The sequence below is a fragment of the Aphidius gifuensis genome, linkage group LG5 (assembly GCF_014905175.1).
Source record: "Aphidius gifuensis isolate YNYX2018 linkage group LG5, ASM1490517v1, whole genome shotgun sequence".
Lineage (NCBI taxonomy): Eukaryota > Metazoa > Arthropoda > Insecta > Hymenoptera > Braconidae > Aphidius > Aphidius gifuensis.
Window position 1 is genome coordinate 18457324 of NC_057792.1, and position 14357 is coordinate 18471680.

General features: G+C 27.2%; 5 protein-coding genes across 7 annotated transcripts; 3 read left to right on the plus strand and 2 right to left on the minus strand.

Moving 5' to 3' along the window:
• The first annotated feature begins 195 nt into the window (after window positions 1–195).
• LOC122858158 (V-type proton ATPase subunit E) lies at window positions 196–1880 on the plus strand. Of its 2 annotated transcripts, XM_044160878.1 has the most exons (5): window positions 196–428; window positions 652–827; window positions 904–1072; window positions 1139–1322; window positions 1408–1880. In XM_044160878.1, exons 1-5 carry the CDS (start codon window positions 396–398, stop codon window positions 1524–1526), a joined length of 681 nt encoding a protein of 226 aa, XP_044016813.1. In that variant the 5' UTR covers window positions 196–395; the 3' UTR covers window positions 1527–1880. The 2 variants fall into 2 exon arrangements, with proteins under 2 accessions (XP_044016813.1, XP_044016812.1); XM_044160877.1 differs by having other exon boundaries at window positions 205–428; window positions 904–1322.
• A 641-nt stretch (window positions 1881–2521) lies between these two features.
• On the minus strand, window positions 2522–5234 carry LOC122858076 (exonuclease 1). Its single transcript, XM_044160748.1, has 3 exons — window positions 4883–5234; window positions 4685–4804; window positions 2522–4616 (listed from the first exon to the last, which is right to left on the minus strand). The coding sequence occupies exons 1-3, from the start codon at window positions 5041–5043 to the stop codon at window positions 2711–2713; spliced, it is 2187 nt and encodes a 728-aa protein (XP_044016683.1). The 5' UTR covers window positions 5044–5234; the 3' UTR covers window positions 2522–2710.
• Window positions 5235–5409: 175 nt separating this feature from the next.
• On the plus strand, window positions 5410–6242 carry LOC122858196 (c-Myc-binding protein). The gene is made up of 3 exons (XM_044160933.1): window positions 5410–5603; window positions 5678–5799; window positions 5868–6242. The coding sequence occupies exons 1-3, from the start codon at window positions 5589–5591 to the stop codon at window positions 6019–6021; spliced, it is 291 nt and encodes a 96-aa protein (XP_044016868.1). The 5' UTR covers window positions 5410–5588; the 3' UTR covers window positions 6022–6242.
• On the minus strand, window positions 5868–7418 carry LOC122858174 (prefoldin subunit 3). The gene is made up of 2 exons (XM_044160906.1): window positions 7247–7418; window positions 5868–7069 (listed from the first exon to the last, which is right to left on the minus strand). Exons 1-2 carry the CDS (start codon window positions 7328–7330, stop codon window positions 6578–6580), a joined length of 576 nt encoding a protein of 191 aa, XP_044016841.1. The 5' UTR covers window positions 7331–7418; the 3' UTR covers window positions 5868–6577.
• Window positions 7419–7515: 97 nt separating this feature from the next.
• Window positions 7516–13175, plus strand: LOC122858051 (splicing factor 3B subunit 3). Of its 2 annotated transcripts, none has more exons than XM_044160708.1 (7): window positions 7516–7676; window positions 7792–8370; window positions 8576–9411; window positions 9662–10015; window positions 10264–10419; window positions 10666–11747; window positions 11948–13175. In XM_044160708.1, exons 2-7 carry the CDS (start codon window positions 7974–7976, stop codon window positions 12813–12815), a joined length of 3693 nt encoding a protein of 1230 aa, XP_044016643.1. In that variant the 5' UTR covers window positions 7516–7676; window positions 7792–7973; the 3' UTR covers window positions 12816–13175. The 2 variants fall into 2 exon arrangements, with proteins under 2 accessions (XP_044016643.1, XP_044016642.1); XM_044160707.1 differs by having other exon boundaries at window positions 7892–8370.
• The last annotated feature ends 1182 nt before the right edge of the window (window positions 13176–14357 follow it).

A 14357-nucleotide genomic window follows, 5' to 3' on the forward strand; every position in this document is an offset into this window, starting at 1 on the left:
GCCGGTAAAATTTTTAAATTTGACAACAGAATTGACAATGAAAATAATAAATTAAAATTAGTTTATTTATAAATTTACCTAATTATTTTTAATTTTAATTTAATACGTAATTTATTTTGTTAATTATATTGAATTTTATATTATTTTTTTTTGACGAGTTTGGTTTTATTGGGCATGCGCGTGTAATGATCATGTATGTATTTTTTTTTTGTATGTGTGGTGGTGATAAGTCATATGATCAAAGTTGGGCTGTTCTTCTAAAATTACGTACATTTTATTACGGGCGTTAGCTTTTACTAAAATATTATAAATCTTCATTGTTAATATATTGTCGTTGGCAATAAGTTTATTTATTTATTTAAAACAATTTTTTTAAATAATAATCAATTTTAATCATGGCTCTCAGCGATGCCGATGTCCAAAAACAGGTGAGTTAAAAATATATTTAATTCAATTTCTTTTTTCTTTTTTTTTTGGAGTATTTTACATATTTATATATTATCTTTTTATCTAGTTTTTTTTTTGGTTTAATAATCATCAATTGTCATTGATTTTATAGATTTATTGTTGTTTATTTATATGACTTTGTTAATATGAATTTTATAATTTTTATGATGATGTTTAATGTCATTTTTTTTTGGGTTTTAATAGATCAAGCATATGATGGCCTTCATTGAGCAAGAAGCCAATGAAAAAGCCGAAGAAATTGATGCAAAAGCTGAGGAGGAATTCAACATTGAAAAAGGACGTTTGGTTCAACAGCAACGTCTTAAAATAATGGAATATTTTGAAAAGAAAGAAAAACAAGTTGAGCTACAAAAAAAAATGTATGTTAATATTTTTTTTTTAAATTATTAAAACTGTCATTATGTCATAATAAACAATTAATTATTTATTTTTTAGTCAATCATCAAATATGCTTAATCAAGCAAGATTGAAAGTTTTAAAAGTACGTGAAGATCACGTGAGAAGTGCACTTGATGAAGCAAGAAAAAAGCTTGGTGAAATTGGTCGTGATCGTGCACGTTACACTGAGATATTAAAGATGTTAATCATCCAGGGTCTTTACCAGGTAAATAACATCAAATTAAAATTATTAACTGCAATTTTTATTTATAATTTTGTGTTTGTTGATCAGGTGATGGAACCATCTGTACTACTTCGTGTTCGTCAAGCAGATGTAACTCTTGTTGAATCAATTCTTCCTGAGATCCAGGACAAGTACAAAGAAGTTTCGAAAAAAGAAACTCTTGTTAAAGTTGATCAAGAAAATTTCATTCAAGCTGATGGTTGTGGTGGTGTTGAACTTTATGCTGCAAAAGGTAATAATCATTGTTAAATAAATTAATAATGTCATTTTTATATTGTTTATTTAATTTTATATATTTTTTTTTTTTGCAATAATAGGAAAAATAAAAATTAGCAATACACTGGAATCAAGATTAGAATTGATTGCTCAGCAGTTGGTGCCTGAAATACGTTCAGCTCTATTCGGTCGCAATCCAAATCGTAAATTTACTGATTAAAAAATTTACTCAATTTTTGTTCAATATTAATAATAAACAGATAAACGACATTCCCTTCAAAGAAAAATTAAAAAAAAAATAAAGAAAGTTTAAATAAATAATTCATAAAATGCATAATTTTATCGAAATAAAAAAAAATATATATAAATAAATAATAAAACCTAAATGATTGTTTGAAAATATAAAATGTTCAGTATAAAATTTTAGAAGATATCAATGTACGTTCACAGTATCATGGCCTACATTTTAAATAATTTTGGTAATTTTATTTGATATAATTTTACCATGTAAAAAAATGGAATTATTAATTTGGTCATTTGGCAGTATTAATTTGTGTTATTATCTAATTGAAATATAAAAAATATCTGTCTTAAGCACACACTTTTTCATGAATAAAATAATATCAAGACGTAATCACATGATTACAAAATATATTTATTTAAATGAACGTACTTTGTATCGAGCATCAAGCCCAATAATTAATTAACACACATTTTTTTTTCTTGTTGTTTTGGATTGTTGATGAAAAATAAAAATATATATATAATGAGTTTAAATTGAGAACTTGATTTTCTTCTTTTTTCTTTTTGAATCTCTTAAAATTAATTGAATGAATTTTTAATTGAGCCACTTGGTTCGTTTCTAATAAATCGTTTTATCTTTAATTATTAGAATAAATCGTACAGATGTATATAAATAAATCTGTAAATAAATAAATAAATGAAATTAAATAAAAATTTGTTTTTGATATTTTTACTATTTATTGATGAAAAACTAGATACGTATTTTTATTTTACTGTATTATTTTTTTGTCTTAATTAATTCGTTTGTTTGACAAAAAATTATTCAACTATTTATTTTATTTTAAACGATTAAAAAAAACGAAAGTCAAATTTACAAATAATTATTATTAACCTACTAAAAAATAACAAATATAATAGAAAAATGGAAATTCAAAAATTTCGAAATCAACTTCAAAATCATAATTACGTAAAAACAAAAAAAACAAAATTAATGAAACACAGTGAAAAAGAAATTAATATACTAAAATGCAACTTGGCAGTGTTGAATTATTGTTCTAGTCTTTTGTATCTTCATTGTTTGCTTATGATTATGAGAGTAACACAGCCCCTGTTGTTTTTTTTTTTTTTCATGTTAAATTGATCCAGCTAACAAAAAAAAAATCATTGTTTCATGGTTGTTTGTTTTTTGAATCCAAACATATTTAATAGACTCTGTTGTGAATTAACAGGAGTTATTTTACTAGCAACTGGTGTACGCCTAGTTGTTCTAGACCTGCTTTGTGAACTAATTGATTTTTTTGATGATAACTGTTGTTTGTTTTTATTAAAAATATTTGAGCTATTTGTATTTTTAGTATTTGACCATTTAAAAAATGAACTTCGTAGTGAATTTGTCTGTTGAGAAGTACTCTCAAATTCAAAATTATCATCTGGACTAGGTGCTCTAACTTTATCATCAATAATCTCATTATCATCACATTTGGCATTATCAAAACAATTTAAATCTTTATCATCATCTTCATGATCTTCATCATGTTTTTCAACATCTAGATAATTTATTTTATCATTAGAATCATCTTTTAAATCAACACCTGAATCTGTTCTTAATAAATTAGTTGTTACTTGATGGCTTTTTAAATTATCTGTATTTTCTTTGTACTCATCTGGCTGACTTATTGGTAGTCCTTCATCTGGTGTTTCTGGTATAATTACATTAACTGATAATAGCTTTGTATTTTTATTTGAATCATCAGTACTATCATGACTTGTAATTTCATCATCATTTTGATTATTTGAAAAATATTTACTTGGTGTATGAACTGATTCATCAATAATCGTTGGCTCAATTGCAATTTTTGTTAATAATTTTCTTTTTGGACGAACAAGACATGGTGATGTTTCAATATTTTTAGAAAATACATTTTTCTTGTGTTTTGGAGTTGTTGATAAATTCGTTGTTTCTTCATTAACATTAATATCAATTGTTTTAACTTTTTTAGTTATTTTATCTTCATCATTTTGTTGATTTTCAATTGATTTACTACCATAAAATTTCAACATATCTTCATCATTTAATTCATCATTCATTTTTTCAAATGATCTTTTCATTGTGTTAATATTATTTTCAATACTTTTAGTTTTTAACAGCATTATTTTACCAGTTGTATTTGGCCATTTTGTTGTACCATCATCAACTTTTTTAGTTGATTCATTATTTAATTTTAATTTAAAATCAGATGACCATATTGATTGATGATTTGTTGATGATGTTTCATGCCATCCATTTGTTTTTTTTTTAATTTGAATTTTTGAATCTGGATCAAATTCATGAAGTTTTTTTAATGTTAAAGGATGATAATTACCAAGTGCAAGTTGATATGCAAGTTTTTCATCAACTTCATTACCAGCATGATATAATTGTTGTTCAGTAACATCATCTGGTACATCATGTAATCTAACTTGTTTACGTTTTATTGGACAATATACTAATTGATGTTTAAATGTTATTAATGCACATATAAAACCTTCACAATATTCTTTACTAACTTTTAATGATTTCATATTTAAATATGATCCAATACGTGGTAAAGATTTTAATATATCTGATTCTGAATTTTTAACAAATTTAAGAGCTTTTGATAGACCAATACCAGGTAATGATGATAAATAATCACAACCAGATAATATACACATATGACGAAATTTATCAATATCAAAATAGTCTTTTTTAATGCCCATTGCTAGATGAAGATTTTCTTGTTCAACAAGTAATCCATTACCATTAATATCCATTTTAAAAAATATTTTTTTACAACCAAATAGTGTTAAATCACTGTCTTCAGTTATGACAACATCAGCAAAACCATTTATATTTAAATATGCCAATTGTGCATCAGCTTCATATGGTGCAACAATACAATCAACATTTATATTTTGACATTCTTTTATTAATTCCAATGCCATTTCATGTGATATATCAACAGATCTACGTAATAAATTTTTTCCTTCATGTGATTTTCCCATTTTCATTAATTCAGCAGCTCTACGTCGATTGCTTTCTCTTGATCTGTTTTAATTAATATAATTTATATTAATAAAGTTATCAAGTTTATCTTGCTACAAGTTTATACTTACTCACGACGTTTAACTTCTGTCTCAGCTTTTGCAGGTAAATGACGACCATCAAATACTAATATTGGTTTTATTCTATTTGCCAGCAACATATGGACAAGCTTCATACAGTATCTGACATATCTAAAGAATAAAAACAAACGTGTCATTTAAAAATCTGTATCAAGTGACAAAATTTTTAGATCTTGAATTGTATCTTACGCATCAGTTGGTTGTCCCAAAGCAATTTTATCAGCACAAGAAAATGCACCACGATGAAGCCAACAGTATGTATCAATAGCAACACTTCCACCAGAAAATTGACTGATGTTGCCTCTCTTAGAGGCCTTGTCCAGGAAGGGAATCAAACCAGTAATACCCATAATTATTTATTTTTGTTCTATGTCTAAAATATGTTCTATGTCTTGAATTAAAAAAACAACATTAAACTACTCTGCTTTTTCCAAATTTAACACATGATGATCATCATGATTGATGTCGTTTTTTTTTTTGTTGTTGTGTCTTTTGTTGGACACACGAATGTGTTCCTCTTTTTTTTTCTGTTATTATTATTCAATAAACATGGGCGCCAAAATACAAATATGATATTCAAGATGGCGTGTAAACAAAAACAAAAAGTATTTAGGCGAGTGTACAAAAAGCGATGCTTAATTTTAATTGCTAACGACTTGATGATTCATGAATATTAATCATTAAATAATAATAAAATTAATGAATATTCTTTTTTTGTTTTTCTCTCTTTCATTTCCATCTGTTTTTACACACAATAGTCTAATAATTTTTTATCTTTTCTTATCAATCAATTAAACCTGTCATAAAGTTTTCAAACTGTTTAATTAATTTTTAAACATAATTATTGTATTGATTTTTTTTTTTTGATAAAAAAAAAAAATAAAGAAAAAAGGCCATGTCTAGTTTCAAGGTAAGAAAAAAATCTTTTTAACATAAAAAATGAATTTTAATAAAATTAATTAACATTTGTTCAATATTTATCAGCCAAATGAACCAAAAAGAGAAGAATTTAGAAGATATTTGGAGCGAGCTGGTGTTCTTGATGCCCTGACAAAAGTTTTGGTTATGCTTTATGAAGAAACTGAAAAACCAGATGATGCACTTGAGTATGTTTGTCACAAAAAAAATGTCTAAAATCAATTTAATTTAATTTAATTTACTATATGTTTATCAGGTATATTCGTAAAAGAATTGGTGGTATAACTGAAGAGACTGTTGAAGTTGATGAACTCAAAAAGAAACTTGATGAAAGTGAAGCCATGAATCGTGAACTACGAAAAAAATTGGCAAAACTTGAAATCAATGATGATAATGAAGCTGAAGAATAATCAACTAGACTTTTAATACAAAAAAAAAAAAACATTCCAAACTAGTCTGAAGTTTTGGTATAAGCTAACTTGGTGCCTTATTATTCTATTGTTAATATTTAATATTTAAATTCATAAATTATCAAGTATTCTAAAGTTAAAAAACTAATATTTTTCTAAATTAAAAATAAAACAATTTAGGCTTGCTCAGTCTATTAAAGAGACATGAAATATTATTGTAATATTATTGGAGCAAATTAACTGATAATTATCTCATCTTGATACTAAAAGGGTCTGATGAAAGTACAAAAGTATTGTTATAAAATATATATCAATAATATTTATATATTATAATTAAAAAAGAGAGCTAGACAAATGTTTGTAAAACAAATAAAAATTATTATAAAGTTCTTTTTCTTTTTGAGTTTATATTATTACAAAAAAAAAAAATAAAACGTGGGTTTAAATTGAGTATTACATGATAATGATTTGCATTGAATGAAATTATTATATTCAAGATGAACAGTAACAAATTGAAAAAAAAAAAAATTGTATTATTTATTGATGATGTTGTTGTTTATGTTGATTTTGTTGCTTGTCGTCTTTTGACGTCCCAATTGTAGACTCTAGCCATGTTGACTTCTGTTGTTGTAAATTGATCTCTGACAAAATCAAGATCATGCTCAACATGTTTTAGTTTTGTTTTAGCAACATCAATATTTTTAACCATCAAGCTTTGTGCATCATCAAGTGTATACTCCAACATGACATTAGCACCTAACCACAGACAAACTTTATCAGTTGGTGGAACAACAGCTTTTGCATAAACTTGTTCAGACAATAAAAATTGTATATCAAGATCTTGACTACTATCTTTTTCTGATTGTAGTTTTTTTATCATTTCCAATGAACGTTCCCATTCTGGAATTTGTGATTTCCATCTACGTTTTTGACTTGCCAAATTGTATTCCATAAATTTATATTTACTATGATTTTCATCAAGTTTTTTAAGCACTTTATCTACTTTTCCTTCATTTTCAGCTAGTGCCATAAATGCATCAACATCTTCCTGTTAATAAAATCAATAAAAACAAAATATATTTATTAATTTACAAAAAAAATCAAGATGAGAATAAAGAGGGAGGATTATTATTATCATGTCCATAAATGGTTATTTGGTTTTTCATGCTTGTCAATAATTAAACAATTTATCATTTTAATTTAAAATATTTATCAAATAAATTACCACAAATGCTGCTTCTGGAATTCCACTGTATGATTTTTTAGTTTCACTCAATTCATTATCAGTTTTATTATTAATTTCTTCCATCTTTATAAATAATTTTGTCTCTTTTTTGCTTCAGCAACCATTTATTTTGGATGAATCTAACCTCAATTTTTTATGGCTGTATCATAAAGCTCTGGCTAGATGCTTCAAGATGGCATCATCATTGTTTTCTTGATGATAAAAACAGTTGGTAAAACTGGCTGGTAGTTAATTGTAAATGAGCCAACTTCCGGGACGCGTTGGTCTGTACTTTGGTGGACGCTACGTAATTCACCAACCGGTCTTTTCTCGTCAACCATCATCAGCAATCCACCACGAGTCATAACGCTCATTGAGCAATTTTGTAAAAAATATTGCAGTCAATGCAAGACTTGTGCAGTTATGATAGGTAAATTAAATATATAAAATTAATTATCATAATTAAATTAATTATAAATTTTTTATTATGATGACTTTTATCTGTCCGTGTTTCACCTGAATTACATTGATTATAAATATTTCAGATACTGAATAAAAAATTTATAATTGATGCATCATATGAATCAACTCAAAACCTTGTAATTATTAATTTTACAAAGCGGATCGTTGTGTTATTTTAAATAGGAGCTGCTGTTGAACATCAAAAGCCGAGGCCGTGGTATATTAATACATGAACACGCGGAAGGTTAAATAATTGATAATCATCATGTATCTTTACAATTTAACACTTCAACGTGCCACAGGCATAACCCACGCTGTTCATGGAAATTTTTCTGGCAGTAAAATGCAAGAAATTCTTGTATCACGTGGTAAATCATTGGAGTTATTGAGGCCTGATCCAACAACTGGAAAAGTTCATACATTGCTGACTGTTGAAACATTTGGCGTTATTAGATCGTTGATGGCATTTAGGTTAACTGGAGGCACCAAAGATTACATCGTCATTGGTTCTGATTCTGGAAGAATTGTTATTCTTGAATATATACCAGCTAAAAATGTATTTGACAAAGTTCACCAGGAGACTTTTGGTAAAAGTGGCTGTCGAAGAATTGTACCTGGTCAATATCTTGCCATTGATCCAAAAGGACGTGCAGTTATGATAGGTAAATTATCATTTTTATTATCATGAAACATTTGTTTTATATTATTTTTATTATGATGAATTTTATCTGTCCGTGTTTCACCTGAATTACATTGATTATAAACCTCAGATACTGATGTATAAAAAAGCTAATCTCAAATTAATATTCCCTCAAGATAAAAATTGTAAATTAAATTAATAAAAAATTGATTTTTTTGATTTAACAGGAGCTATTGAAAAACAAAAGCTAGTCTACATTCTCAATAGAGATCCAGAAGCACGTCTTACAATATCATCACCACTTGAGGCACACAAAAGTAATACACTTGTTTATCATACTGTTGGTGTTGATGTTGGATTTGAAAATCCAATGTTTGCATGTCTTGAAATTGATTATGAAGATGCTGATAGTGATCCAACTGGTGATGCTGCAATTAAAACACAACAAACATTAACATTGTATGAGCTTGATCTTGGTCTTAATCATGTTGTTAGAAAATACAGTGAACCACTTGAAGAACATGCAAATTTTTTGGTATCAGTACCTGGTGGTAATGATGGACCAAGTGGTGTATTAATTTGTTCAGAAAATTATTTAACATATAAAAATTTGGGTGATCAACATGATATACGTTGTCCAATTCCAAGAAGAAGAAATGATCTTGATGATCCAGAACGAGGAATGATATTTGTTTGTTCAGCAACTCATAAAACAAAAAGTATGTTTTTTTTTCTTGCACAAACTGAACAAGGTGATATATTTAAAATAACACTTGAAACAGATGAAGATATGGTTACTGAAATTAAATTAAAATATTTTGATACTGTACCTGTTGCAACAAGTATGTGTGTATTAAAAACTGGATTTTTATTTATTGCATCTGAATTTGGTAATCATTATTTATATCAAATTGCTCATCTTGGTGATGATGATGACGAGCCAGAATTTAGTTCAGCAATGCCATTAGAAGATGGTGATACATTCTTCTTCGCACCAAGACCTCTGAGAAATCTTGTTCTTGTTGATGAGATGGATAGTTTATCACCAATTTTAGCTTGTCAGGTAATTATCCCAAAGCTTTACATAATAATTGAAAATTGCATCAACAAGTAGAGGTACGAAAAAATTAATATTCGTATCTCTGTGATTGATGCAAAATTAAATAATTCTCGTCGCCTTCGATTTGTTTATTCTATTGCGAATCGAAGTGAACACGATAAATTACAAAATTTCAATAATTAAAAGTTGATTCATTGCTTTTTTTTTAAATTTAATTTATCATAAATTAATTGTTGTTAATTTATTATTAAAGGTTGCTGATTTAGCAAATGAAGATACACCACAATTATACATGGCATGTGGAAGAGGACCAAGATCATCACTTCGTGTATTACGTCATGGTCTTGAAGTATCAGAAATGGCTGTTAGTGAACTTCCTGGTAATCCAAATGCCGTATGGACTGTTAAAAGAAGAATTGATGGAAGAACAACAACAAATGCATCATCAGCTGCTGAAGAATTTGATGCTTATATTATTGTATCATTTGTTAATGCAACACTTGTATTGAGTATTGGTGAAACTGTTGAAGAAGTTACTGATTCTGGTTTTCTTGGTACAACACCAACTCTCAGTTGTTCTGCTCTTGGTGAAGATGCTCTTGTACAGGTAATTAATCATTAATCATATTTATTCAATCAATTTGCACTGCGGTATCTCCGACACCTGGATTCTCCCCACGTGTCGGTCGCGATATGTGCCAAATCAATTTCGGAATTCACGCATCGTTGGGAGATTACTTGATACTCGTAATTTCCCTGGAATTATGACCCGTACATTTTTTTTCTCCATCAATTTTAATTAAATAAATGCATCGAAATTGTTTTTAACATGAATTTTTCATTAATATTTTCCAGGTTTATCCAGATGGCATCAGACATATTAGAGCTGATAAACGTGTCAATGAATGGAAAGCACCAGGAAAAAAAACAATTGTCAAATGTGCTGTTAATGAACGACAAGTTGTTATTGCTTTAACTGGTGGTGAATTGGTCTACTTTGAAATGGATGGGGTAAATAATTTTTTTATTTTTTTTTTAATATTAAAATCGCATAATTGTTCTCTCTGGTACGTTTTTAAATGGTTCCTTGAGATGTAAAGATTGCGAAGAGTAATTTTTATTTGATAATTATGCAATTGAAATGAAAAATTTGTTACTTCAGTTATCAATTATTGGATAAAACAAGCCATCTTCAATTAAAATTAATACTATTTATTAAAAGATCTTTACTAAACATGTTTCTTGTTTCTTTTATAGACTGGACAATTGAATGAATACACTGAACGTAAAAAAATGCCATCAGAAGTAATGTGTATGGCTTTGGGAAAAGTACCACCTGGTGAACAAAGATCATGGTTTTTGGCTGTTGGTCTTCAAGATAACACAGTTAGAATAATATCATTAGATCCAAATGATTGTTTAGCACCAAGAAGTATGCAAGCATTACCAGCAGCTGCTGAAAGTCTTTGTATTGTTGAAATGGGTGCATCAAAAGAAGTTGGTGGTTCTGATGATAATCCAATAAAACAACATTCAAGTCTTTATTTAAATATTGGTTTAACAAATGGTGTATTATTGAGAACAGTTCTTGATCCAATATCTGGTGATTTAGCTGATACAAGAACAAGATATCTTGGTTCACGACCAGTTAAATTATTTAGAATTAAAATGCAAGGTAATCAAGCTGTTCTTGCAATGAGTAGTAGATCATGGTTAAGTTATTATTATCAAAATCGTTTTCATTTAACACCATTATCATATGAAAGTCTTGAATATGCATCTGGTTTTAGTTCAGAACAATGTCCAGAAGGTATTGTTGCAATATCAACAAATACATTGAGAATTTTAGCACTTGAAAAATTAGGTGCTGTATTTAATCAAGTTAGTTTTCCACTTGAATATACACCACGTAAATTTTCAATTCATCCAGAATCATCAAATTTAATTGTCATTGAAACTGAACATAATGCATATACTGAAGAAACAAAACAACAAAGACGTTTACAAATGGCTGAAGAAATGCAAGAAGCTGCTGGAGCTGAAGAAGCTGCTGTTGCACGAGAATTAGCTGAAGCATTTTTATCTGAAGAACCAAATGAAGCTGTATTTGGTGCACCAAGAGCTGGACCTGGTTTATGGGCATCATTAATTAGAATTATTGTTCCAACAACTGGTGATACTCTAAATACATATAGACTTGAACAAAATTATGCTGCATTAAGTTTAGCACTTGTTAAATTTGCCAATCAAGGTGATCAACTTTATTTAATTGTTGGTGTTGCAAAAGAATATCAATTGAATCCTCGTATTAGCAATGGAGGATTTTTATATACATACAAGTACGTATACAATATTATTAGTTTATTAATTTTATTTATTTATTTAAACAATGATGACATGTTCACACGGCTGTTTACTAATGATGACAACCCTGCAGTACTGAGTTTAAATAAATATTTATATCAGCTTTAAAAGCATTTGCCAAATAAATTAAAACATTTAAATTAATTTTTTTTTTTTATTATTTTATTTGTTACAGAGTTAATGCTGAAGGTAATCAATTAGAATTATTACATAAAACATCAGTTGACGAGGTTCCACTTGCTATATGTTCATATCAAGGCAGAGTATTAGTTGGTGTTGGTCGTATGTTGAGATTATATGATATGGGAAAGAAAAAGTTGTTACGTAAATGTGAAAATAAACATATACCAAATACAGTTGTATCAATAAATGCTGTTGGTCATAGAATATATGTTAGTGATGTACAAGAATCAGTATATGCTGTACGTTATAAAAGACAAGAAAATCAATTAATTGTATTTGCTGATGATACACATCCAAGATGGATAACAACAACTTGTGTATTGGATTATGATACAGTTGCAACTGCAGATAAATATGGTAATATTGCTGTTGTTAGACTTGCACATGCAATTAATGATGATGTTGATGAAGATCCAACTGGTAATAAAGCATTATGGGATCGTGGTTTATTAAATGGTGCAAGTCAAAAAGCTGATACTGTTGCATCATTTCATGTTGGTGAAACAGTTATGTCATTACAAAAAGCAACACTTATACCTGGTGGTTCAGAAAGTTTAGTTTATACAACATTAAGTGGTACAGTTGGTGTACTTGTACCATTTACAAGTCATGAAGATCATGATTTTTTTCAACATCTTGAAATGCATATGAGATCTGAACATCCACCACTTTGTGGTAGAGATCATTTGTCATTTAGATCGTACTATTATCCAGTTAAAAATGTCATTGATGGTGATTTATGTGAACAATTTAATTCAATTGAACCAGCTAAACAAAAGGGTATATCTGGTGATTTAGAAAGAACACCATCTGAAGTATCTAAAAAACTTGAAGATATCAGAACACGATATGCATTTTAAATACAATTTTTTTATTTATTTGAAATTTGTATATTCATGTGATGATTGATGTGTGTATAAGTGTAAAAGACTGATTATTTTTTTTTCTCTTCTCTTTCTAAATTCACTTTGAACATTTACTTTTTAGCTATTGTAAATATTAACGAGTCAATTAATCAAAGTATTATTCTATCTTTCATGTTTTTTTTTTTTTAATTGTGAATTATTGATTAGCAAGTAAGAGGTGTACATTAACAAAAAAAAGTAATAATTATTCGGCGTGCAAATTGATACATTTAAACAAATAAATATTTATTATAATTATTTTCTAATAAATAATGGAATATTATTTAAAATATACAGTTTATTGATGATTGTAGAATTGAAGATTTTTTTTTTCCTTGATAATTTTAAGAGAAAAAAAAAAAAATATTATACCAAGGTATTTGGTAGCTTTGGGTACTTGATGATTAACTTTTTTTTTGTTGAATTTAACTAATGGTTTATTTGTTACAATTTTAAATGCAAACATTTTTTAATATTACAATTATTTTACTGGTTTTTTAACTGACTATTTATAACTTGATATTTGATATACATATATTAATTGTATATTGATGAAAGATACTATATGATATAGATATAATATGTAGAAAAAATAATTTTTTTCATAGAAAATGAGCCAGTATATAAGATTTAAGCCAAGTTTATACATTTTCATTAAAAAAAATGAGGTGTGAACGATAGCTACATTGACTAGAAGGTTTTTTTTCGAATCAATTACAACAAAATAAATTATGATAAAGTAAATCAATATGAAATAAATTACGACAAAATTAATAATAATTTTCTATTGTAAATGATTTTGTCGTAATTTATTTCATCTTGATTTACTTTATCATAATTTTTTTTATTGTGATTCATTTGAACAAATTTATTTTGTTGTATAATAAAACAATTATAAATATCAAGTTTGTTTTTCGAATTTTATTTCGTCTAGCAAACTTAGATACTTAGATATCAAATGTCAAATTATAGATAGTCAATTTTAAAATCAATATTTAAATATCTAAAATCTTTTAAATCAAAAATATCTGCAACCAGGTTAATGTAGATAACAAAAAAAATAGAAGGGACCGTCAATTAAATAAATAAATATTAAAAAAATAAGTTTAGAACCAATATAATAAAAGAAAATAATAAATTAAATAGAATAGAAAAGTATTGATGAATTTGACAATATTTTTTTTCTGCTACAATTTTATCTTGTGAAAAACCCATTGTCATATTTCTTTGAAACAGAAGATGAAAAAATGAATTTTAGTAAAAAAATAATATTTTCTTTTCAATCATTCACATCCAGGCAAAGAGCCTCTCTTTTCCAAGGGTTAGAGTAAAACCAAAATCTTGAAGCAACTACATGTACCTTTTCATCTGTGTAATGCCCTCGTTTCGCTCAAACATCCCTCTCGAAAAAAATATAAAACAAAATCATGTACTCCATATATATATATTTTATTTGCAAGATAAAAAAAATATGTCTATCACACAGGTATATGGAAA